Source organism: Nuphar pumila, chromosome 14 (genome assembly GCF_984573655.1).
Source record: "Nuphar pumila chromosome 14, dmNupPumi1.hap1.1, whole genome shotgun sequence".
In the NCBI taxonomy this organism is placed as follows: domain Eukaryota; kingdom Viridiplantae; phylum Streptophyta; class Magnoliopsida; order Nymphaeales; family Nymphaeaceae; genus Nuphar; species Nuphar pumila.
The window spans coordinates 11,626,894-11,652,671 of NC_143262.1; the positions used below are offsets into that span (position 1 = coordinate 11,626,894).

The window sequence follows — 25,778 nt, forward strand, 5'->3', positions numbered from 1 at the left end:
AAACCAAAAATCCTAAATTACAAGAAAAATAAACTATAAACAAGTCATAAAATCAAAGAAACCACAAATAAATCATAATAAAAAATATAAAAAACCCTAATAAAAGAAAAATAAAGAAAAACAACCCTAATCAAATGCAAGAAAAACCTTAATCAAATTAACTATAAAAACTCCTATGTAAAGAAATTTGATTCAAAACTATAATAAATGAAAATTGAAGAAAAAATCTAATCAAATTAACTATAAAATTAAACCCATAATTTAATAAAATTGATTCAAAGAAAAAAATAATCAAATAAAAGAAAATCCCTAACCAAATTATATATCAAAAGCCCTAATTAAAGATTTTTTATTCAAAGCCTTGATAAAAAATAAAGAAAAATCCTAATCAGACTAACTATAAAAGCTCTAATTTAAAAAAATGATTTAAAGCCTTAATCAAAGTTTTTTTTTATTCGGATCCCTAAATAAAGCTCTAACCCAGCCCTATTTAGAGAAGAAGAAGAAAAAAGGAGAGAGAGAGAGACCTGGGTGTTATTGTCGGTGGCCTTCATCGCTCGGCTACTGCACAAGGGTGAGAGAGAGAAGAAGAGGAAGAAAGAAAAGAGAGAGAGAGAGAGAGAGCAGTGTGCCAGGGGCGAAACGGTTGTTTTTTTTAAGTTGTCGGTGGCCTCTTCGTTAAGTTGTTTTCTCAGTCCTATTCTCAGCGTAACAGGGGTGAAACGGTTGAATCAATGAAATAAAGAGGCAGCGAACGACGTTCAGCGTATCCGCCACATTCATCGTTTGTTAGGTAACCCGTTCCCAATGGCCACACACCATCCAAAATCGGGCGTGGGATGGGAGACGAGTATCATTCCAGGGAGCGTGATTCCCATTCGTTTCTCAAACGGTTTTATCTTCGCTTTCCTCCTCACTTCCTTTTCATTTTTCTCTTGATTATTTTTATAATTTTATTTTAATATTTATTATTTTTCTCCCTCTCATTTGCTTTCCTATCGTTTTCTTTTTCTTTTTAATTTTTTAATTTTTTTTTTTTTGGCTTCTCTGTACACTTTTCACGTTCGCTTCGCTAAGACTACTTTTTTAACACTCGCTTCCTGATTCGCCGTCCCGTCAAAAACGTACTCGACCCTTTTTTAAACGTGTGGAGGGTAGGTTAGGCATTATCAAAGATAGGCAAAGGTTTTACGTTATTTCGTACTCGTACCGGACTTAGGGCGACTCAACCGCTCGTTGACGTGAAGCGAAGAAAGAGGGGCGATTTCGTGCAAGCCGTTGGATCCTTCTTTGTACCTGAGAAATTTCTCCGTCGTTTCCGGAATCTCGTGTTTCTCTTTTGAAAGAGTGAAGCCGCCCTCTCGCTCGGAGTCCGTCAATGGCGGAAGCGGAGCACAAGAGTCCCGAGAACCAGGTACCCTCTCGCCCCTCTCGATCTAGAAAGTTCTAGATGCTTCCTTCTCCCTTACTCTTCTCCGCCACCCTTCAATCCCGCTCTTATGCGATCGCCTTTTTTCGTGTTCTGAGGATTCATCTTGGGTCACGGGTTGTTGTTGTTGTTGACACCGATTGCTCGGAATGCGCGGCTTTTTGGGGTTGATGTGAAGTTTCTTCTTGTTTCTCATTTGACCGACCGATGAATTTCTGTTTTGGTGATCGTTTTTCTCTTTCTGAGAGTGAATTCATGATTTATTCGTTGGAATGGCTCTGTGTATATTCTGCCTGAAGCTTGGGTCTTTGATGTTTAGGATGATGAGGTTAAGCTGTACTTTGTAGAAAATTGTCAGGGGAGATGTTTGTGAGGGCGATTTAGTGATATGATAGCGAAAGAGGTGTTCTTCTTTTTTTTTCGTGTTCATAGTATGCTAGGTGATGTATTTTAAAGCTTGTATTACATAGAGGTCTAAAATCTGTTCTTAACTCGGTGCCAACAAATCAAATATTATGGCTGAGTTTGGTAAAATCACGACAGTTTTTGCTGGCGTCTGTCTGGGATTCGAACTGCGATTGAATGACTTAATCAAACTTGAGGATTGCTTATGAGTCTGAAAGTCAGTTTGGAATTTAACTTTCTTGCTTAACATTAATGTTTGGTAGAATGCAGAAAATATAGAACTGCAAATCATAATAAGATCTGCAATTACTATATTTTCAATTGCAGCAAATTTCAAAAAACTTCAACTGGCCTGGGAATTAGGTGGCTCCGACTGAAAGAAAAGATGGCGTGTCTGCTATTTGTTTGACAGCAGGTCAATGATTTGAACCGGTTTGATAGGGGTGATTGTTCCATTTATGTAGCACATTTGGCTTGAGGAAGGGAAAGGGTTCACAACTGGTTTCTTCTTGGTGCAATGCAGGTCCATGAGATAAGTCCTGAGGGGCCTACGTCATTTCTGTTCTTTTGCCAGCATTACTTATTCCAAACTTATTTAGGCTTGTGTCTTGGTGAATCCAAACCTGTTGTTTCCCCGTAAAACAGTATCAACAGGCATTACAAAATGCTAGTCTGCTGGAAAATGGAAATAGACAGCTTAGAAATCAGAGTCCCTGGCTTAAAAACTCCAAGAAACTGATGTTCTGTTTTTCCTTGGATTTCAATTCTTCGCCTAATTGGGCAAAGAAAGGGAACTATCTGGTTCCTAGTGGTTCCAAATGCATCTTTGGTGGATGAGTCCTGAGGAATCCCGTTCATGGTCAATCTTCTTACATCAGCATGTAAGTTATTTATGGGCTATTACATCTAATTATAGGAGTGTCAAGACTCCATTCTCTGCAGGCATAGAAATTGACATTGAAAAAACTAGTTTTCTGGAAAATAAAAACTATAAAATTGTGAACCCTTTCTCCTGCAACTGTGATTTTTTTTGGTAGAAATTTTTTGCATGTTCTCCACAACCAAAATCCCCAGCGCACTTGTTTGTTTCAAAAATGAAAAGTTAGTACTCCTGTCCAAGAGTATGTCGGAGATATAGGTGTTCATGAACTATTGGGTTGCTAATGCTGCGCCTTTAGTCTCCACCTTTTGGGATTGTTGATGCCCTTTATGGCTTACGTCTTAACATATGCTTTGTGGTGCATGCTATCAATTTTAAGGGTTTAATTTAATTGAATAAGAAAAAGTCATATTTATACGAGTCTTATTTTTTCATCATGGAGCATTTCAATTTTCTTGAGTTTTGAATTAATTGTCCTTTTAGTTCTTATATCCATTCATCTATTTATGCAGTAGTAACCTTTCCTTTGTACCTTTGCATTTGATTTACTTGAATAGTTGTGTCTTCTCCAACATCAGCACCTGAGTACCAGTTCTCTTCTTTTTTCTTTTCTCTGTCTTTTGCTGTGCAGCAGCCAACCCTTCTTGACGCTTATCACATGGTACAAGAGCCACCTAGTGTGGCTGTTGATCCAAGCATTGACACAGTGAAGACATTCCAGGTATTCTTTCTTTTATGATACTTCTGAACCAAAACTTATTTGCAAGGTTTACTCCATTGTAGATTTTTTTAAGAAAACTTATGACTATATGTCTTTCTTTGCCTTAACATTGTCCGTTCACCTTTTTTTGCCTTTTCTTTTCATTCTTCATTTTCCATCTCATGTTATTGTCACTTCACCTCAGGCCTCTTCTCTCTCTCTCTCTCAATACTATGCTGATTTGTGAATCAAATTGTGTGTCAGACGTCACCTCTCTTTTCTTCTACCACTTTTCCCTTAACGTCACTTGTTCTTTCTTTGCCAAATAAGATTTGTTTTCTCCTCCTTGTTGACTACAATACTTACTCTCTGCTTATCTTCCTCCTGACATTCTGTATGTTCCCAGCTGCTCATAAATGTTGTCTTCCGATGAATCTGAATCATCATAATGTTGGCTTCCAATGAATCTGAATCATCATAAATGCTCATAAATGTTGTCTTCCAATGAATTGTCCTTTTAGTTCTTATATCCATCCATCTACTTATGCAGTAGTAACCTTTCCTTTGTACCTTTGCATTTGATTTACTTGAATAGTTGTGAGTGTCTTCTCCAACATCAGCACCTGAGTACTGGTTCTCTTCTTTTTTCTTTTCTCTGTCTTTTGCTGTGCAGCAGCCAACCCTTCTTGACGCTTATCACGTGGTACAAGAGCCACCTAGTGCGGCTGTTGATCCAGGCATTGAAACAGTGAAGACATTCCAGGTATTCTTTCTTTTATGATACTTCTGAACCAAAACTTATTTGCAAGGTTTACTCCAGTGGATATTTTTTTAAGAAAACTTGTGACTATTTGTCTTTCTTTGCCTTAACATTGTCCGTTCACCTTTTTTTTCCTTTTCTTCTCATTTTTCTTTTTCCATCTCATGTTATTGTTACTTCACCTCAGGCCTCCTCTCTCTCTCTCTCAATACTATGCTGATTTGTGAATCAAATTGTGTGTCAGACATCACCTCTCTTTTCTTCTACCACCTTTCCCTTAACGTCACTTGTTCTTTCTTTGCCAAATAAGATTTGTTTTCTCCTCCTCGTTGACTACAATACTTACTCTCTGCTTATCTTCCTCCTGCTGACATTCAGTTTGTTCCCAGCTGCTCATAAATGTTGTCTTCCAATGAATCTGAATCATCATAATGTTGGCTTCACCTTATCAGCAGTTAATCAAAAATTTCTTCCTTGGAATAATAAAGCTGAGCCCTTCATTAACGGGTTGCAAGTCATGAGTTTTGATATAATTGAACCAGTAGTTAGGGATGCACAACGAACTGAGCTAGCTCGGGCTTGGCTTGTTTAGGCTCAACTCAAGCTCGTTCGTGAAAATAAATGAGCCAAGCTTGAACACAAGTCCAGGCTCGGTCTAGATAAACGATCCAAGCTTGATCAAGTCGCTGAACTCTATTAAACTCGCCTAAATAATATATATATAAACATATTCTCCAAGATAAAACAGAAGTTAATGTTTCTTTAATGGGTAGGGCATTAGTATCTTTCCCAAAAGGTGGTGATGAGATCGAATCTCGCTCCTTTAAACTTTCACGTTTTACGATAACCTAGCCACTTTATTTAATGTGTATTATTTTTTGAGCCAATGTATGCAAAAACAATAACTTGGCCTAACGGTGAGGCTTTTGTGCACCTTTTGATGGTGTGAGGGATCGAATCCCACTGTTTCAAAAATGTAAAAAAAAATGGAACTACGATCAAGCTTGACTCGGTTCGAGCTCGGAACTTAGCCGAGTCTGCACAAGGCTGTTGAAACTCAGCTCCAAGCTTGAACAGGAGCATTTCTATGCGAGCCGAGTTCGAACAGCCCAGGTTCGGCTCGTGTGCATCCCTACCAGTAGTAGCACTTTAAGTGGTAGTGCCATCCATGTTAAGAACTAATCTGGTTATTGTTGTAAGTACTCTCCCTCTAACAGTATTGTGTAGGTGATTTGTCTTAAACATGTAAAGGAAACACACTCTCCACATTTTGTGCACATCTTCAAATGTAAATATCTGCATCTTTGGTTGGAAAAAAAAAGTGGTCACAGTAAATGATCTTTAATAAACTTAACATCAAATATGATGAGTTAGCAATCAATTGCAAAGGCATGAAGCCTAATGTTTGCTTTTAGAAATTTGAGAGGAATATGTTGTTTTGGTAGTTTCTATAATGGGAGCATGTAGGAATGCTGATCACTACATCCTAGGAAAGAAAGTGAGCTTCCACGAGCATAACCTATCTCATTTCTCAAAGAAGTTCCATATTACATTACATTATGATGACCTGGTCAAGCGAGTATTATACATAGCTGTAAAGGATTGAATGAGATCAATGAGGTCAAGTGTTCATTCAATAAACCACCCAAGACCTGGCTGAGAAAATCTATCCAGCAAGAGGTTGCCTTTCTAAAACCAGGATAGTAGTTAGGTCATGAATGACATGTGAAGGAAACAAACAAGCAGTGGGGGGAGCTCCTCCCCCTATTGACTGTTAAAATGTATCCCCAAAAACCATTGTTGTAAGTATAAATATATATACTTATATACATAGAGATACATATACATATATATATTATATGTATATGTATCTCTATATATATAAGTATATATATTTATATATATATTTTGCTTTTTACCCGAAAAGGGTATTCTTGTAATTTTCTATCTTGCGCATATTCCATTTGGAATATGCTGTATTTTTTCCTTCTTTTTATTTTTGTATTTTTATTTTTATTTTTATTTTTATTTTTTATTTTATTTTTTATTTTTTATTTTATGTAAAGGTGCATTGGGGGTCCCCCAATAGAGTCGTTGGGGGCTCCCCAACGACTCCTTTGGGAGCCCCCCCTTTTTGCTCTTGTATAAATAGGGGTGTTCCACCTTGTTATTTGATAAGCTTGAGAGTCTCAAGCATTTGCTCTTTTCTATAAAATACATGCCTTAGTGCATGTTTGCTACTTTTACGCTTTTTGCATATTTTGTTTAAGTGTTGTAAGAGTGCCTTCGTGCAAAAGTATTTGTGCTTGTATGGGTAGTGTCTCTTCGTAGACATTTTCACATGGTATCAGAGCAAGGCTGGTGATAGATGATCGTGGGATTCTCCTCTTTTCGAGTGCCTTGAAAAGCGTGCCTTCGGATCTTTGGAGGTTGAAGTAGTGGATCTTGCTTCTCAAATATTTTAGAAGAATCTTGTGCAAGCTAGAACTTGAAATATTGTGTTTGTACCCCTTTTCTCTCTTCCTCTTTACTCCTTAATGGGCGAAAAAGAGTCTCATTTTGCTCTTGGCTTCAAATTAAATGGGTCAAACTATCATGTTGGGCCGGGAACATGGAGGCTCATATAAAAGGAAAGGGGCTATGGGGTTATGTGCAAAGCACAATTCCGGAACCGGAACCCAAAATAACAGTGATAAACGGAAGTGAAATCAAGATTCTTGAGGGAGAAGAAAGGATCAAAGCTCTTTAAGAATATTCTAAGAAGCACGATGAATGGAAAATAAAGAATTTCAAGATTCTTTCTTGGTTCTTTTCATCCGTTGAAACTAAGATTAATGCCAACATTATCAAGTTCAAAAAGACATCGAAAACTTGGCATTATCTTGAGAAAATGTATACATCAAGGGATCTATCTCATAAGTATTACCTTCAAAAGAAGGCCCTCTCTCTTACTCAAGGTGAAATGACTATAAGGGAATATTTTGTCGATCTTTCCTCTATTTGGGACGAGCTTTCCATGCTTGAACCAAAATAGAGTGGAGAGGCAATTGAACTCCGTCACAAGCAACTTGAAGAAGATCGGTTCTTCAACTTTTTGAATGGGTTACTCCTCCCTCTCTTGAAGATGTTCTCACCAAATTAAGTGGTGAGGAGACTCGTATGAGTTTATGTAAACAAGGATCAAATGTTCTTGCGGTTCCTTGTAATTATGAAGAAAACAATGAGGTCAATGCCATATCAAGACTCGGAAACAATATAAAAACCTATCGTCCTCCTCACTTTAAACCACAAAATCAAGGTGAAAATGCTGGACAAAGAGGAAAAAGAGACTATAGCAAGATTATTTGTCATTTCTGTAAAGAACCGGGGCATATCAAACCCATATGTCCTAAATGGAAGAAGCTTCTCGCAATGGCTACCACCGGTGTACCACAAAAGGAGGAGGCATCTTCAAGTGGGTCACTCTATAAATCAAATAGTAGAAGCCCTTCAACCTCTCCTCAAGGGAGCTACCTCCGGTGCTATTGTATCCGCTTCTTCATCTCCAGGTAAAGTCTCTTGGCTTTTGAACTCCGGTGCATCTTTTCATATGTCCCCAAACATTTTTTCGCTTTCCGATTACTCAAAAAATGTTTCTCCATCTTTTGCTTCCACTGCGGATGGAACATCTCTTGAAATTAAAGGAATAAGTAATTTTGAAACTCAAGATTTTTTTATTCCAAAAATTAGATTTATACCTAAACTAAACTTAAACCTTCTCTCTGCTTCTCAACTCTCGGACCATGGTTGTGATATTAAATTCTCTCGTGATAAATGTTTAATACAGGATCGTCGGTCTGGGAAATTGATTGGGGAAGACTTTAGAAAGGGAGACTTATACTATATGGAATCTCTTCAAGTTCCAAATTTTTTTTGTAATGCTGCCCGACACAAAGACATAAATGTGTGGCACAAAAGACTTGGTCATCCTAATATCACCAAGTTATCTTATTTACATTTTGCAAAAGACCTATGTAAAAGCTCATTTTTTTGTAATGACTGTATTCTCGAAAAATTACGAAGTTTACCTTTTGAGCAAAGAACTATGTTCTCTTCTAAAACTTTCGAAATTATTCATTCAGATGTTTGGGGACCCGCACCTGTTGCTTCAAAAGGAGGCTTTTCTTATTAGGTAATTTTTGTGGATGATTTTTCCAGATATTCATGGATATAATTTCTTAAGTTCAAACATGAAGTTTTTTCGTGTTTCAAAACTTTTCATTCAATGATCAAGAATCAATTCAACAGTAACATAAAGATATTTAGAAGTGATTCTGGAGGAGAATATCTCTCCAATCAATTTAAGGTGTACCTTGAGGATCACAGAATTGTTCACCAAAGGTCTTGTCCTAAAACTCCTCAACAGAATGGGTTGGCAGAAAGAAAACATAGACACATCATTGAGACCACTAGGACCCTTCTTATATCCCAAAACATTCCTAAAAACTTTTGGGCTAAAGCAGCTCTTGCTTTTGTGTATCTAATAAATCGTTTACCATCTGAGATATTAGGAAAAATATCCCCTTTTGAGGTATTACATAAGTTTGAACCTGATTATAATAGGTTACGGGTCTTTGGGTGTAAGTGTTTTATACTTACAGATAAGAATGACAAGCTCTCTCCCAAGGCTATTCCTAGTGCCTTTCTTGGATATTCCGAAACTCAAAAAGGGTTTCATTGTTATGACCTTCGAGATGATAAGTTATATGTCTCTAGAAATGTAACATTTCTAGAAAATGAAAGTGGTTTTGAAAAAAATGTTTCTCAACAAGAAAATTTTGATTACTCCTTCCTATTTGACGTATTGTCTAGTAATGATGATATATCCAGTGATGATGATACCTCATCAAGCCATGATGAGGAAAATGATGGTGATGTTGGTGAGCATAACTCTTTCAATGAACAAGGAAGTAGAATTTCAAGTGATCTAATAACCTACTCTCGTAGAAACCAAGACACATTTAGAAGTGCTATTGACCAATATAGTGAGTTGGTTCCTACTCTCGATCACAGAAGATCTGAAAGGAATAGGAGACCTCCAACTCATTTTGTCTCTTTTGATTCTTTTTCACCCCGATATAGGGCTTGTCTTAGTGCCATTCACTCTTATTTTGAACCAAGAAATTTTGAAGAAGCTAAAAAATGTATAGAATGGCAAGAAGCTATGCAAAATGAACTTAAGTCTCTTAAGAAGGCTGAAACCTAGGATTTCCAAACTCTACCCATAGGAAAGAAAACTATAGGTTGTCGATGGGTTTTTAAGGTTAAAACTAAGAGCGACGGATCTCTGGAAAGGTATAAAGCTCGCTTAGTCGCAAAAGGGTATGGGCAAGAGTATGGAATTGATTATGAAGAAACATTTGCTTCTGTAGCCCGAATGGTTACATTTAAATGTCTTATTACTATTGCATCTATTAAAAATTGAAACATTTTTCAAATGGATGTGAAAAATGTATTTTTAAATGGTGATCTTAACGAAGAAGTGTATATGGATGCCCCACCAGGCATGAAGATTCATAAAGATAAAGTTCTTCGTCTTCGGAATGCCCTCTATGATTTGAAACAGGCCCCCAAAGCCTGGTATGACAGGTTTACCAGTGTAATGCTGGAAAATAGTTTTTCCTCATGTTATACTGATACTGCCTTATTTACTAGAAAATCTAATGCAGGGATTGTGATACTATTACTCTACGTTGATGACATGCTAATTACAGGTGTTGATGCTCAAGGAGTCAAGTGTATTAAATTTGTCTTGACTTCAAAAATTGAGATGTCAGACTTGGGTTTTCTGACATATTTTCTTGGAATTGAGGTTGCCTATTCTCAACAAGGTTATTTTCTATCTCAATCTAAACTTGCTTGTGAGATTATTCACAGGTCAGGGATTTCTGATGACAAAGTTTGTGAAACTCCTAAAGTCGTGGGATAAAAAATGAAGATTGATGACGGTGTTCCTCTAACCGATCCCACTCCTTACAGGCAGTTGGTAGGCTCTTTGATGTACCTTAGCATTACTCGACCTGATTTGTCACATGCTATCCACATCGCCAGTCAGTTTCAGCACGCTCCCACAACCGTTCATATGAGTGTTGTTCTTCGCATTATCAGATACTTGAAGGGCACAATGAATAAGGGAGTATTTCTATCTTCTTCTTCTGAATTAAAATTATTTGCTTATACTGACTCAGATTGGGGAGGTGACCCTAGTAACCGTCACTCCACCATTGGCTTTTGTGTCTTCTTAGGTGAGTCTTTGATCTCATGGCGATGTAAAAAGCAACAAAATGTCTCATTGTCATCCACTGAAGCCGAATATAGAGACATGGCATGTACATCCATGGAAATTGTATGGATACGACACCTTTTGGAAGATATGAGAGTGTTTATCAGAGAACCAACAAAGCTATGCTCTGACAATAAAAGTGCAATTTATATTGCCAAGAACCACACCTTTCACGAGCGAACAAAGCATATATTGATGGGCTGCCATTATGTCAGAGAAGAATACTTGAAGGTCATTGATCTACCATACGTAACGTCTGAGTATCAACTTGCAGACTTCTTCACAAAAGCACTATGTTCACCCAGATTTCATTTTCTTCTTGACGAACTTTCAGTTATTGCACTGTAAGTTTGAGGGGGGTGTTAAAATGTATCCTCAAAAACCATTGTTGTAAGTATAAATATATATACTTATATACATAGAGATACATATACATACATATATATTATATGTATACGTATCTCTATATATATAAGTATATATATTTATATATATATTTTGCTTTTTACCTGAAAAGGGTATTCTTGTAATTTTCTATCTTGTGCATATTCCATTTGGAATATGCTGTATTTTTTCCTTCTTTTTATTTTTGTATTTTTGTATTTTTTTTTTATGTAAAGGTGCATTGGGGGTCTCCCAATAGAGTCGTTGGGGGCTCCCAAACGACTCCTTTGGGAGCCCCCCCCCCCCTTCCCCCTTTGCACCTTTTTGCTCTTGTATAAATAGGGGTGTTTCCCCTTGTTATTTGATAAGCTTGGGAGTCTCAAGCATTTGCTCTTTTCTATAAAATACATGCCTTAGTGCATGTTTGCTACTTTTACGCTTTTTGCGTATTTTGTTCAAGTGTTGTAAGAGTGCCTTCGTGCAAAGTATTTGTGCTTGTATGGGTAGTGTCTCTTCGTAGACATTTTCACATTGACTGCCTTCCGTTTTATTGTCATGCATACTAAGCTGGAATTCGAGGGATATTTATAGGCTTGCAAAGATGAGAGATAGGAAATCGAGGGATCTGGGTATGGTTAGATGTATCAAAGATGAAACGCAAAGGGTTTTAGTCAAAGATGAGGAGATTAAGGAGAGATTGAAAGATTATTTTGATAAGCTATTTAATGAAAGTCATGCTCAGGATCTTGGAGACTTCTCTATTCTTTTTCAAGAGATGAATCGTGACTTCATGCGCAAGATTCAAAAGAAAGAAATTGCAGAGGCTTTGAAGAAAATGAAATCAAGAAGGGCAGTTGGCCCAGATGGTATACCTATGGAGGCTTGAAAATGCTTGGGAGAGAAAGGTTTAGAATGATTGACAAATCTTTTTAACAAGATTTGGCGGACAAATAAGATGCCTAATGAGTGGAGGAAGAGTACTTTGGTGCCTCTATATAAGAATAAGGGTGATATACAAGATTGCACAAACTATCGTGGTATAAAACTCATGAGTCATACTATGAAACTTTGGGAGAGGGTGATTGAGTTTAGGTTGAGCAAGGTTGTCATGATATCGGAGAATCAATTTGGTTTTATGCCTGAAAAATCAACTATGGAAGCTATACATCTTCTTAGACAATTTATTGAGAGAAATAGAGAGACGAATAAAGATTTGCATATGGTTTTTATTGATTTGGAGAAGGCATACGATACAGTACCTAGGGACGTTCTCTGGTGGACAATGATGAAGAAAGGTGTTTTTCTCAAGTACATTAGAATAATTAAAGATATGTATGAAGGAGTAGTAACCAATGCCCCCACTTGTGGAGGGGTGACAACCAATTTTCCTATAACGGTTGGGTTACATCAAGGATCTGCTTTAAGCCCTTTCCTATTTGCTATAGTGATGGATGATCTTACGAGATCAATTCAAGAAAATGTGTCGTGGTGTATGTTGTTTGCTGATGATATTGTTTTGATTGATGAGTTTAAAGTTGGGGTTAATGCTAAGTTAGAATTATGGAGACAGACATTGGAAGCAAAAGGTTTTAAGTTGAGTAAGACAGAATACATGGAATGTCGGTTTAGTAAGCAACGAAGTAGTGATGGGAGTGTAGTGAAGCTTGGTGAGCAAGATATTAAATACCGGTGGATGATTGTTTCAAATATTTGGGATCTATCATTCAAAAGTATGAAGAAATTGATGGAGATGTAAATCATAGGATAAAGGTTGGGTGGATGAAATGGAAAAGTGCAACTGGAGTGTTGTGTGATCGTAGAATGCCATTGCGGTTGAAGGAAAAGTTTTATAGGACGACTATTAGGCCTGCCTTACTATATGGTACAGAATGTTGGGCTGCCAAGAGACATCATATTTAAAAAATGAGTGTAGCTGAGATGCGTATGCTGAGATGGATGTGTGGAAATACAATAAAAGCTAAGATTCGGAACGAGATACGTAAGAAGGTAAGTGTTGCACCCATTGAAAATAAGATGAGAGATAATCGTTTAAGGTGGTTTGGACATATTCGGCGAAGGCCTAATGATGCTCCAGTTAGAATGATGGAGAAATGAGAAAATATGTTAGTTAAAAGAGGTCGGGGGTAGGCCTAGGAAGACATGGATGGATGTGATAGGAAAGGATATGAATGCTTTGAACCTCACCGAGGACATGGCATTGGATAGAAATGATTGGAGGAGAAGGATTCATGTGGAAGACCCATAATGATTTTCTTTTTTGGTTCATATCGTCGACCCCAGTTATTTTGGGATGAAGGCGTAGTTGTTGTTGTTGTTGTTGTTGTTGTATACTAAGCCGGAATTCATGAATACTAAACCAAAAAAAAAACATGAAAGAGTGGATACCAAATCAAGAGTGAATGGAAGCAACTGCAATAGTAGCAAGAGAACCTTCTGTCTTGGCTTCTGCTTTAACTGGATCATGAAGGAAAAGCTATGAATTATGAACCACTCTCTCAACTTTGGTAGTAATCTACTACTGCTCCTTCCTATTCTCATTGTAAATTTGCCCTCTTCTTTTGACTATAAGAGCTTGTCCTACCCTTGGTACCTTGTAATTTTCATATGTGGTCAGTGTTCACCCTTGGCTTGATTAGAAGAGAGGAACTGCTTTTGTTACCTCTCCTTCTATCTTCTGATATGTCATGAGAAAAATGGAAGCATTAGTGGTTTAGGCAACCTAATAGAGGTGTGTTTTCCACCTGCTCGAGCCTTTTTCTGGTTTGACTCAAAGGTCTCAGTGAAGTTTGATGTTGTTAGGCAATGTATACACCATAAATGAGCTTCTACCCACTCATGGGGACTAGAAGGAGCTGTAAAAGTATCTCCAACAAGATATTAAGATCAAGACCTTAATATTCTTGATAATAAACTTGGCACACATGCACAATAAGAACACTTTAGAACACTTGTGCACAAAAGCACAACTCACAAAATCTCACAAATGCACAACGGCATAAAAAAATATTGGAATCACTTTATTGAGCACTTGGGCTTTGACTCAAAGCCATAGAGGGAGAATCCCCTATTTATAAGAAAGCAAAGGAGCCACATAAGGGCCTCCCAAGAGAGTCATTGGGAGCCCCCAACGACTCTTTGGGGAGCTTCCCTATGTGGCACGAAATACAAAAAAAAAAAGAAAAAGAAAAAAGGAAAAAATAAAATAAAAGGAAAGGTTACAAGCATATTTCAAAATGGAATATGCGTAAAACAGAAATTTACAGAAATACCCTTTTCGAGTGGATAAGAATATATATATATATATATATATATATGAGATTACAAATATCGATACATAATTTAACACCCCCCCCCTCAAACTTAGGGCATGATGACCGAAAGTTTGCCAAGGAGAAAGTTGAATCTTGGTGCACATAAGGCTTTGGTGAAAAAATCTGCCAACTGATATTCTGAAGTAACATAAGGTAGATCAATGACTCCTTTCAAGTAGGCTTCACGAACATAGTGACAATCCATTTCAATGTGCTTAGTCCGCTCGTGGAAAGTATAATTTTTGGCAATGTAAATTGCGCTCTTGTTATCACAGCACAGCTTAGTAGGCCCTTCATTAGTGATCATCATGTCTTTAAGCACCTGATGCATCCATACAATTTCCATAGTAGTAGTTGTCATGGCACGATATTCAGCTCCAGTCAAAGATAGAGAAACTTTTTGTTGTTTCTTACATCTCCACGAGATTAGTGAATCACCTAAGAACACACAAAAACCAGTGGCGGTGTGACGATTATTTGGGTCACCTCCCCAATCAGAGTCAGTATAAGCAATTAATTTTAACTCAGAAGAGGATGACAGAAAAACTTCCTTATTTAGAGTACCATTTAGGTATCTTATGACTCATAAGACGACACTCGTGTGAACATAAGTAGGTGCATGCTGAAACTGACTTGTCGTATGAATTGCATGTGAGATATCTTGTCTGGTAATACTCAGGTACATCAACGATCCTACAAGCTGTCTGTAGGGGTTAGGATCGGAGAGAGGAACACCATCATCAATTTTCATTTTAGCTCCTACTATAGCAGGAGTTTCACAAACCTTCTTTTTCATACAATCGTTCAAATGGAGAAACCTTGTTCAAATTTTTTGATGGGAGTCTATTTATGAGATAGACCGATGTAAGAGCTGCCTCAGCCCAGAGTTTTTTCGGAATATTATGAGAGATGAGCAAGGTTCTAGTTGTTTCAATGATATGCCTATGTTTTCGTTCAGCCAACTCATTTTGTTGTGGGTTTTTTGGACAAGATTTTTTGTGGAGAATACCATAACTATCAAGATAACTTTTGAATTCATTTGAAAGATATTCGCCACCGGAGTCGGTTCTAAGAATTTTTAAACTTTTATTGAATTGATTTAAAATCATCATATGAAATGTTTTAAAAATTGAAAAACTTCATGTTTATGTTTTAGAAAATATATCCAACAAAATCTAGTGAAATCGTCCACAAAAATAACATAGTATGTGAAACCTCCTTTAGATATCACAGGAGTCGGACCCCATACATTGGAGTGAACAATTTCAAAGGATTTTGTTGTAAACATAGATCTTTGAGTAATCGGTAGACTTTTCATTTTCTCAAGAATACATTCATTACATACAAAATTCTCGTTACAAAGATGTTTAATAAAAGGTAAATAAGAGATTTTAACAATGTTGGGATGTCCTAGTCTCTTATGCCATACATGAATATCTTTGTTTTGAGCAACATTACAAAACTGGTTCTTGGGGATTTGGAGAAAATCAACATAGTGTAGAGGTCTTCTCTCCTAGAGCCTTCCCCAATCAACTTTCCGGAGTAGCGATTTTGTATCCAACATTTATTAGAAGAGAATTTTATATCGCAACCATAGTCCGAGAGTTGAGAGACCGAAAGTAGGTTTAAGTTAAGTTTTGGTATAAGACAATTTTTTTGGAATAAAGAAGTTTTATTTTTCAAAATTGCTTATTCTTTTAAATTCAAGAGGTGTTCCATCTGCCGTTGAGACAAAAGATGGAAGAGAATTTTTAGAAAAATCGGAAAGAGAACAAGCACTTGGAGTCATGTAAAAAGATGCACCGGAATCTAGGAGCCAATATTTCTTACCGAGAGATGAGGAGGATGTCATAGCGGCTCCGAAAATGCCTTCCTTGAGAAGAGGATGTAGAGCATCCACAATTTGTTAAAGGGAAAGAAGCCCATTTGATGAAGATGGTCGTTCCTCTAGTTGGGATGCCATAGCCGTAGCAAGGATTTTCTTCCATTTGGGGCAAATGGGCTTGATATACGCAGGTTCTTTACAAAAATAGCAAGTTAATTTGCTAGTCTCTTTTGCCATATCGATCATTTCCTCCTTGTCCTTGATTTTTGAAATGAGGAGGTTTGTAAGCCTTCATATTGTTATCGGGTCTTGACACGACATTAACCCCTTCACAATCATCTTGAGAAGAAGATGTAGCAAGGATGCTAGGATTATTTTTACTAATCCCCATACAGGTCTCCTCACCACTAAGCTTAGTGATTACATCTTCAATAGAGGGAAATGTGAAGGCGAATAGAAAAGACGACCGGATTTGTTCAAATTCGGGTCTAAGTCCATTTAGAAAATTGAAGAATCGATCTTCCTCTAGTTGTTTGTGTCTTAACTCAATTGCTTCTCCGCTCCATTTTGGTTCGAGCATAGCAAGCTCATCCCAAATAGATGATAGTTCGGCAAAATATTCCTGAATAGACAAATCGTTTTGTTGAAGGGTCAAAGCCTTCTTTTGGAGGTAATACGTGTGTGATAAATCCTTTGAAGTATACATTTTTTCAAGGTACAACCAAGCTTCGGAGGCCTTTTTGAACTTAATAATGTTGGCATTGATCTTGGTTTCTACGGACGAAAAAATCCAAGACAAGATCTTGAAGTTCTTCATCTCTCACTCATCATGCCTTTTTGAATAATCTTGTATAGCTTTTTGCCAATCTTCCCCCTCAAGAATCTTAATATTGTAAAAGTATCTTCAACAAGATACCAAGAACAATATTACAATATTCTTGGAAACAAATGTGAACACACACGCACAACAAGAATACTTGTGCACAAAGGGCACAATACAAACTCACAAATGCACAAATGCGAACCCAAAAGTCATAAGTTTCACTAAAAGAGCTTGGGCTATAATCCCACAAGCTTAGAAAATACAAAGGGGAGAGCCCCTTATTTATAGAATGCAAGAGGCCTTGGAGGGGCCAACATGTAGACATTGGAGCCCCTCCAACGATCACAATTGTGACCGTTGGAGGGGTCCAACGTCTACATGGTTGGGGCCCCCAAGGCAAGTCAAAGTAAAAAAAAAAGACAAAAGAAAAGAAAAGAAAAAAAGGAAATTACATGCATATTGGAAATGTGAATATGCATAAAAATAAAAGGAAATACCTAAACTACCCCTATGGCTAATATTGAGAAAAATACATATTTTATATATATATAAGTACTATATATACATATATATAGTATATGTATTGTATTACAAGATTGAGATACATAATTTAACACCCCCCTTAAACTTAGGGCAGAATGACCGAGAGTTTGCAAAGAAGAAAGTTGAATCGTGGAGCACACAATGCTTTGTTGAAGAAATCAGTCAACTGATATTTTGATGTGATATATGGAAGGTCAATGACTCCTTTGAAATACGCCTCACGAACATAGTGACAGTCCATCTCGATGTGTTTAGTCCGCTCATGGAAGGTGTGATTTTTTGCAATGTAGATTGCACTTTTGTTGTTGCAGCACAACTTGGTGGGCCCTTCTATTGTGATCCCCATGTCTTCTAGCAACTGATGGATCCAAACAATTTTCATTGTAGTAATTGTCATGGCACGGTATTCAACTTCAGTTGAGGAAAGTGATACTTTTTGTTGCTTCTTGCACCTCCATGAAATCAGTGAGTCTCCTAAGAACACACAGAAACCAGTGGTGGAGTGACGACTATTTGGGTCACCTCTCCAATCAGAGTCAGTATAAGCAATTAATTTTAAATCAGAAGAGGATGACAGAAAAACTCCCTTATTTAGAGTACCCTTTATGTATCTTACGACTCGCAAGATGACACTCATGTGAACTGAAGTTGGTGAATGTTGAAACTGGCTTGCAGTATAAACTGCATGAGAGATATCTGGTCTGGTAATACTCAGATACATTAAAGACCCTATAAGTTGTCTGTAGGAGGTAAGATCTGAAAGAGAAATCCCATCATCAATTTTCATTTTTGCTCCTACTATAACAGGAGTTTCACAAACCTTTTCATTTGTAATGCCTGACCTGTCAATGATCTCAGAAGCAAGTTTAGTTTGAGATAAAAAGTACCCTCTATGAGAGTAAGCTACTTCAATACCCAATAAATAAGTTAGAAAACCCAAATCAAACATTTCAAATTTATCTTTTAAAACTGACTTTATATTTTTAACCCCATTACTATCACTTCCTGTAATGAGCATATCATCCAAATACAACAGCAAAATCACAATCCCTGCATTGGATTTTCTGACAAATAAAGCAGCGTCAGTAAAGCAAGAAGAAAAACCATTTTTCAACATCACATAATTAAACATATCATACCAAGCCTTAAGAGCTTGCTTTAGGCCATAGAGTGCTTTCTTAAGACGAAGCACTTTCTTTTTAGGAGTCTTCATTCCAGGTGGAGCATCTATATAAACTTATTCATTCAAATCACCATTCAGGAAGGCATTCTTAACATCCATTTGATAGATGTTCCAATTGTTAATGGATGCAACAGTGATGAGACATCGAACAATGACCATTCGGGTCACAGGTGCAAAAGTTTCTTCATAGTCAATCTCATACTCTTGACTATAACCCTTGGCAACTAATTGAGCCTTATATCTCTCAAGAGATCCATCGCTCTTAGTTTTAACCTTAAAGACCCATTTACACCCTATTGTTTTCTTACTCTTAGGAAGATCTTGAAATTCCCATGTCTTAGCCTTTTTTAGAGCTTTGAGTTCATTTTCCATCGCAACTATCCATTCAGAACTTTTACTAGCTTCCGCAAAGTTTCTAGGTTCTACATAAGAATGAATAGCATTAAGACAGGCTCTATATCTGGGTGAAAAGGAGTCATACGATATGAACCTAGATGGAGCCTTTATATGTCTTTCGGTTCTACGAAGATTTTCCTCTTCATGAGGAACAGTCGGACTATCATATCTTTCATGAGCACTTCTAAAGGTGCTTCTATCTCTGTGAATATAGGTGATGGGATCTCTAGATGGTCCTTTATTGATAGGTTGTTGTGAGGAGATTTCCTCAATATCAATATCACTTGAGTCATTCTGATTTGACTTATCATCACTAGAATCATCATCTTTGGCTAATAGTTCAAATAAAAAGGAATTGTCAGTATTTTCATTATGTGATTCAGAACTTTTAAAACCACTCAGATTTTCCAAAAAACTCACATTTTTGGAAACATATAGTTTGTCATTTTTAATGTCATAACACTGAAAACCCTTATGGGTTTCTGAATACCCAAGAAAGGCACAAGGGATGGCCTTTGGCGAAAGCTTATCATTTCTATCTGTAAAGACAAAGCACTTACATCCAAACACCCTTAACGTGCTATAATCAGGTTCTTTTTCATATAGCTTTTCAAAAGGAGGAATTTTGCTCAAATTTTTCGATGGAAGTCTATTTATGAGATATACTGAGGTAAGTGCGGCTTCAGCCCAGAGTTTCTTTGGAATGTTTTGTAAAATAAGCAAGGTTCTAGTAGTTTCTATAATATGCTTCCGTTCGGCTAACCCATTTTTGTTGCAGGGTTTTTGGACAAGATTTCTGATGGAGAATATCATAACCTTCAAGATAACTCTTGAATTCACCACCAGAGTCAGACATAAGAATTTTTAAACTTCTATTAAATTGATTTAAAATCATCATATGAAATGTTTTAAAAGTGGAAAAAACTTCATGTTTATGTTTTAAAAAGTATATCCAACAAAACCTAGTGAAATCATCTATGAAAATAACATAATACGAGAATCCTCCTTTAGATATTACAGGAGCGGTGACATAGCGGCTCCGGAAGTTCCTTCTTTGAGGAAAGGTTGCAAAGCTTCTACAATTTGATGAAGAGAAAGAGACCCATTTGATGTTGATGGTTGTTCCTCCGGTTGAGATGTCATGGTCATAGCAAGAATTCTCTTCCATTTAAGGCATATAGGTTTAATGTGCTCCGGTTCTTTACAAAAATGACATGTAAGGTTGCTATAGCCTTTCTTCACTCCTTGACCACTTGAGTTTTGATTCTTTAAATGAGGAGGCTTGTAGGACTTTAAATTACTCCCCGGTCTTGATACGACATTAGCACCTTCATTCTCTTCAATATGAGGAGTAGCAAGAACACTTAGATGGTTTTTGCTAATCCCTATGCGAGTCTTTTCCCCACTAAGTTTAGTAATTACATCTTCAAGAGAGGGGGAAGTGAAAGCGAATAGAAGCGAAGACCGGATTTGTTCAAATTCGGGCTTAAGCCCATTCAAAAAATTGAAGAACCTATCTTCTTCCAATTGTTTGTAGCGAAGCACTATTGCTTCTCCACTCCATTTTGGTTCGAGCATAACAAGCTCGTCCCAAAATAGAAGAGAGCTCGACAAATACTCTCTTATAGACATCTCCCCTTGTTGAAGCGTTAGCGCCTTCTTTTGGAAATAATATTTATGGGATAAATCTCTAGACGTGTACATTTTCTCAAGCTATTCCCAAGCTTGAGCGGCCTTCTTGAATTTGATGATATTTACATTGATTCTTGTTTCTACGGAGGAAAAAATCCAAGAGAGGATCTTAAAATTCCTCATTTCCCATTCCTCATGTTTTTTTTAATATTCTTCAAGAGCTTTGATTCTTTCTTCTCCATCGAGAATTTTGATTTCACCATCATTAACAATGGTAATTTTTTGTTCCGGTTCGGGGATTGTGCCTTGCACGTAGCCCCATAGACCCTTCCCCTTTATGTGAGCCTCCATGTTCCTGGCTCAAACATGATAATTGGATCCATTTAGCTTAAAGCCGAGAGCAAAATGAAACTCTTTTTCACCCATTAAGGAGTAAAGAGAGAAGGAGAAATACGTACCAACACAAAATTTAAATCTCTTTCTTGCACAAGATTCTTCCAAAATATTTGAGAAGCAAGCTCCACCACTTCAATCTTCAAATATCCGAAGGCACGTTTTTCGAGGCACTCGAAAATCAAACAAATCCACTATCCTTTATCACTAACGTGGCTCTGATACCATGTAAAAGTATCTTCAACAAGATACCAAGAACAATCTTACAATATTCTCGGAAACAAATGTGAACACACACGCACAACAAGAACACTTGTGCACAAAGGGCATAATACAAACTCACAAATGCGAACCCAAAAGTTATAAGTTCCACTAAAAGAGCTTGGGCTATAATCCCACAAGCTTAGAAAATACAAAGGGGAGAGCCCCTTATTTATAGAATGCAAGAGGCCTTGGAGGGGCCAACATGTAGACATTGGAGCCCCTCCAATGATCACAATTGTGACCGTTGGAGGGGTCCAATGTCTACATGGTTGGGCCCCCCAAGGCAAGTCAAAGTAAAAAAAAAAAAAGAGAAAAAGGAAATTACATGCATATTGGAAATGTGAATATGCATAAAAATAAAAGGAAATACCTAAACTACCCCTATGGCTAATATTGAGAAAATACATATTTTATATATATAAGTACTACATATACATACATATAGTATATGTATATGTAGTACTTATTATATATATAAAATATGTATTGTATTACAAGATTGAGATACATAATTTAACAAATATTCCCTTTTTCAATGATTGTAAGTTTGGGTTTGGGTTCCGGTATTGAACCCTGAACGTACCCCGAAGGCCCTTTCCTTTGATATGGGCTTCCATATTGTCGGCCCAAATTGAACCACTAAGTTTAAAACCAAGGGAGAAGTGGGAGTCTTTTTCACCCATTAGAGAGGGTAGAAAATAAAAAATAACACGTACCTCAAAAGATTTTCAAGTCTTTCTTGATAAAAGAGGCTTCTAAAATATTGCACGAAGAAGATGATCCACTTCAAACTCCAATAGCTTGAAGGCATGGTTTTCGAGGCACTTCAAAAATGAAGAGATGCACGATTTCCCTTCTTCTACGAGGCTCTGATACCATGTAAAAGTATCTCCAACAAGATACTAAGATCAAGACCTTAATATTCTTGATAATAAACTTGGCACACATGCACAATAAGAACACTTTAGAACACTTGTGCAGAAAAGTACAACTCACAAAATCTCACAAATGCACAACGGCATAAAAAATATTGGAATTACTTTATTGAGCCCTTGGGCTTTGACTCAAAGCCATAGAGGGAGAATCCCCCTATTTATAAGAAAGCAAAGGAGCCACATAGGGGGCTCCCAAGAGAGTCGTTGGGAGCCCCCAACGGTCACATATCCCCAACGACTCTTTGGGGGGCCTCCCTATGTGGCACGAAATACAAAAAAACAAAAAGAAAAAAGAAAAAAATAAAATAAAAGGAAAGGTTACAAGCATATTCCAAAATGGAATATGCGTAAAACAGGAATTTACAGAAATACCTTTTTCGGGTGGATAAGAATATATATATATATATGAGATTACAAATATCGATACATAATTTAACAGGAGCCCCAATGTATCTAGAGAATTCCTGCTCTCAAAGAGTCCTTCAAATGGAAAAAGAAAGCCCTTTCAGTTCTATTCCCCTCATACCTAATAAGAGAAGCGTGGTCCAATCCTTGCTTGGTCATCCACTGCTACGCTTCAATAGGAATTCCTTTGAGTGGTTTGTTGGCTTGCTCCTTGGGGTACTATCCTTTGTTTTTTAGGGCTAACTCGTTTTGCACTCCTACCAACTTCTCTACTTTGGCAATCCACCCCATCAAATATGAGATACACAACTATGAGCAAAAAAGGGTATGGAAGACTGATCTTTTGAGAAGAACACCACCAAGACCAAGCAAACTGGAATGGCATCTCAAGACAAAGCTCCAACCAAGTCAATGGGTTAAAGCTTGGTAAACCAATAAAAAATATAAGTATAATTTAAATGTATTTTTCTACATGAGGCATTGTGGATCTCACTGCATGGAGTTTCTAATATTTGCTTCATCCTCATATTTGGGAAATATCTAACCATCAATATTTGAACAAATGCCACATAATTTTATCTGAAAAGGAGCGAAGAGTGGTTTAGTAGTTTCCTTCAACTTTCATGAGAACCTTGAGAGTTGAGGCCATTGAATTTAAGAGTCAGGAAAATTTAATTCCTTTTCGTGCAGGTTTTGGATAGTGACAGTAGCTGAATTTAGATTTAGCCGTGGTTCCTATTGTGCTGCTCAGAAGGATTGGTAGCATTTCTGTATCCCCTCTTTTTTGTTGATGGATAATCACCTAATCATCATACAGTGGCCATTCACAAATATGTAGTGAATCTGTACAGAACTTATTTTCTTATATTCTGTTTTTATTTTAGCCCTGACTAAATATTTTGGCTTTCAACTTTTTGTGTTGCACTAGAGATTGGTTTTTGCCTCCTGCTTGTACAATTTATTTTAATCTGGGATTGTTTGTACCAGTCAATAAGTTTTACACCATGAAATCTTTCTGGACCTTCACCATTGAAGTTTCAGTTTCTAAGGTAAATCACATGACAATTTGGGTTTCTTGGGATGAGACTTATGTCACATGGTTTCAAGTATAGGTACACGGTAAGACACTGGTACAGCTGATATGGAACATGTTCTTTAAAGGAATCATGAGGGGTTATGTGTGTGCATGAGTGTATAGGATTTGGATGACAATGAAGAAAAACATAAACAAATTATAAAATACAGAGAAATTTATTATAATTGTACATGTCATATATGAATAAGTGAAAGCATGCAGTAGTGGTTATCCCCTACACCCTGAAGTACCAGCATTGAAATAAGCATGCTAGGCATTTTGAAGTGCACATGTTACATATCATGGGACCTAGCTGTCCAAATTCTGGGTTTAGTATCTGGTGTTGTGAAGTGCCTTCCTATTTGTCTCATTGCTCCTTTTTTCTTCATGTTTGTATGTTATTCACTTGGTGGTAGGTTGGTAGCAACATGGTTGACCTTCTTATGATCTTTGATAGTTCTGAATATTTACTGTAGGAGAATGAGCCGCAGGAAAAACAAGTAGAAACTGCCATGGAACCAACGGAGGGAGAAAATAAAACTGCAACCCCACAAGTAGCTACAGATAAACCTGATCCTGTTTTTGCTGAAGCTACTTCAGAAGCATCTACAGAGGAACCTGATCCTGTTGCTGCTGATGCTACTCCAGAAGTAGCTACAGAAAAATTCGATCCTGTTGCTGCTGATGAAAGTAATGGAGATTCTGAGCCACAAGAACCGGAAGTGCAAGAAACTGCTGATCCAGCACCAGTGATCAAGGTAATATAGTCATTAATACTATGATTATGCTGTGTGCTTAAGTCAGTAAGTTGCATATAGTGCACCTAATTATTCCTTTGAATTTCAGGTTGATACTGCACCAGCAGACTTCCGGTTCCCTACGACAAATCAAACAAGACACTGCTTTACATGCTATGTTGAGTATCATAAGTAAGCTAGTTTTGCAGACAGATTTTCTTTTCTCTTCATCTTTTCATTTTTCTGAATCTACATCATTAATTAATCACTAAACTACTGGGATTGTGTTGGCTTGCTTGAAAATAAGGCTTTTTACAATTATATATTGCAGGTGCATAGCTGCAAAAGGAGAAGGTGCTACTGAATGTGATAAGTTTGCAAAGTGTTACCGTTCCATTTGCCCTGGTGAATGGGTATGTTAGCATCTTCAATGCTTTTCTTTTCCCTGGTCATTTTCACATCTTTATATGTGGTGTTCATAATGTACATTATCTTACATAACCTTAAATTCTGTGCTAAGTATCTTGGTCTACTGAAATAATTTGGGCAGTTCATGGCCTGAGTTAATGAGTCTCAGACCCAAAATTTGGGTTCAAGCATGGCTCATCCTGTGACAGGTACATAAGCCTATAAGGCACATGGCACAGTGTGCACAAATACACGTGTTCAGTAAGGGCATGTTTGGAAGCGAGAAAATGATAGGAAAAATGTAAATATGAAAGAAAAAGTGGCAATTTTTCCATCTGTTCCAAACAAGCGAATATTCTGAAATTAAAGTTTTTCTAAAAACTCAGATTTTTTATAGGAAAAATTCCTCTACCTTAGGGGGGTGGAGGAATTTTTCATATCAAAAGTTTTCTTTTGGCATTAGAGCAACCCTTCACCTTCAAAACATTTCATTCCATCGGCTGCCACTTTGTTGCCTTCATCTTCATCTTCCTCCAGTGCACCTCCATCTTCAGGTCTCTCTCTCTCTGGGGTCTGAGTGAGTCCCTTCTCCCTACTTTCCTTCAATAGAGGAAAGTTTCCAATCCTAATTTTCTTATTACACACAAACAAGTGAAAAAAAATTATTTGGAAAGGTTCTCATATCAAAACTTCTCATAGGCAATGTTTTTTTCTTATGAGATTTTTTCTTGCTTCCAAACGTGTCCTAAAGTAGGTGCTCTTGCACCAAATTGAAATCCACTCTTTATCTCCTCTGGTGGCTTCTGCATTTTTCTAATGTCAACCATAGGTTAGTAGAACAGAATTTCCAGATGCCAGTGCCTGGACTCTTGAACATGCTACTACTTGCATTACTCCACCTGAACTTTGGTCTCTGGGTATGGGCTACAACCTTGTGAGCGCTGGAT

General features: G+C 37.2%; 1 protein-coding gene across 5 annotated transcripts in view; it reads left to right on the forward strand.

Moving 5' to 3' along the window:
- Positions 1-510: 510 nt before the first annotated feature.
- Positions 511-25,778, forward strand: part of LOC149816384 (uncharacterized) — a 29,601-nt gene continuing 4,333 nt past the window's right edge. Inside the window, exons 1-6 of one of the 5 annotated variants that reach the window (XM_089988218.1) lie at positions 511-1,414; positions 3,346-3,435; positions 4,088-4,177; positions 24,163-24,444; positions 24,533-24,615; positions 24,755-24,836. In XM_089988218.1, coding sequence (XP_089844344.1) covers positions 1,379-1,414; positions 3,346-3,435; positions 4,088-4,177; positions 24,163-24,444; positions 24,533-24,615; positions 24,755-24,836 — 663 coding nt within the window. In that variant the 5' untranslated portion in view covers positions 511-1,378. The remainder of the gene's footprint in view (positions 1,415-3,345; positions 3,436-4,087; positions 4,178-24,162; positions 24,445-24,532; positions 24,616-24,754; positions 24,837-25,778) is intronic. The other 4 variants (XM_089988222.1, XM_089988220.1, XM_089988219.1 and 1 more) reach the window with 4 other exon arrangements.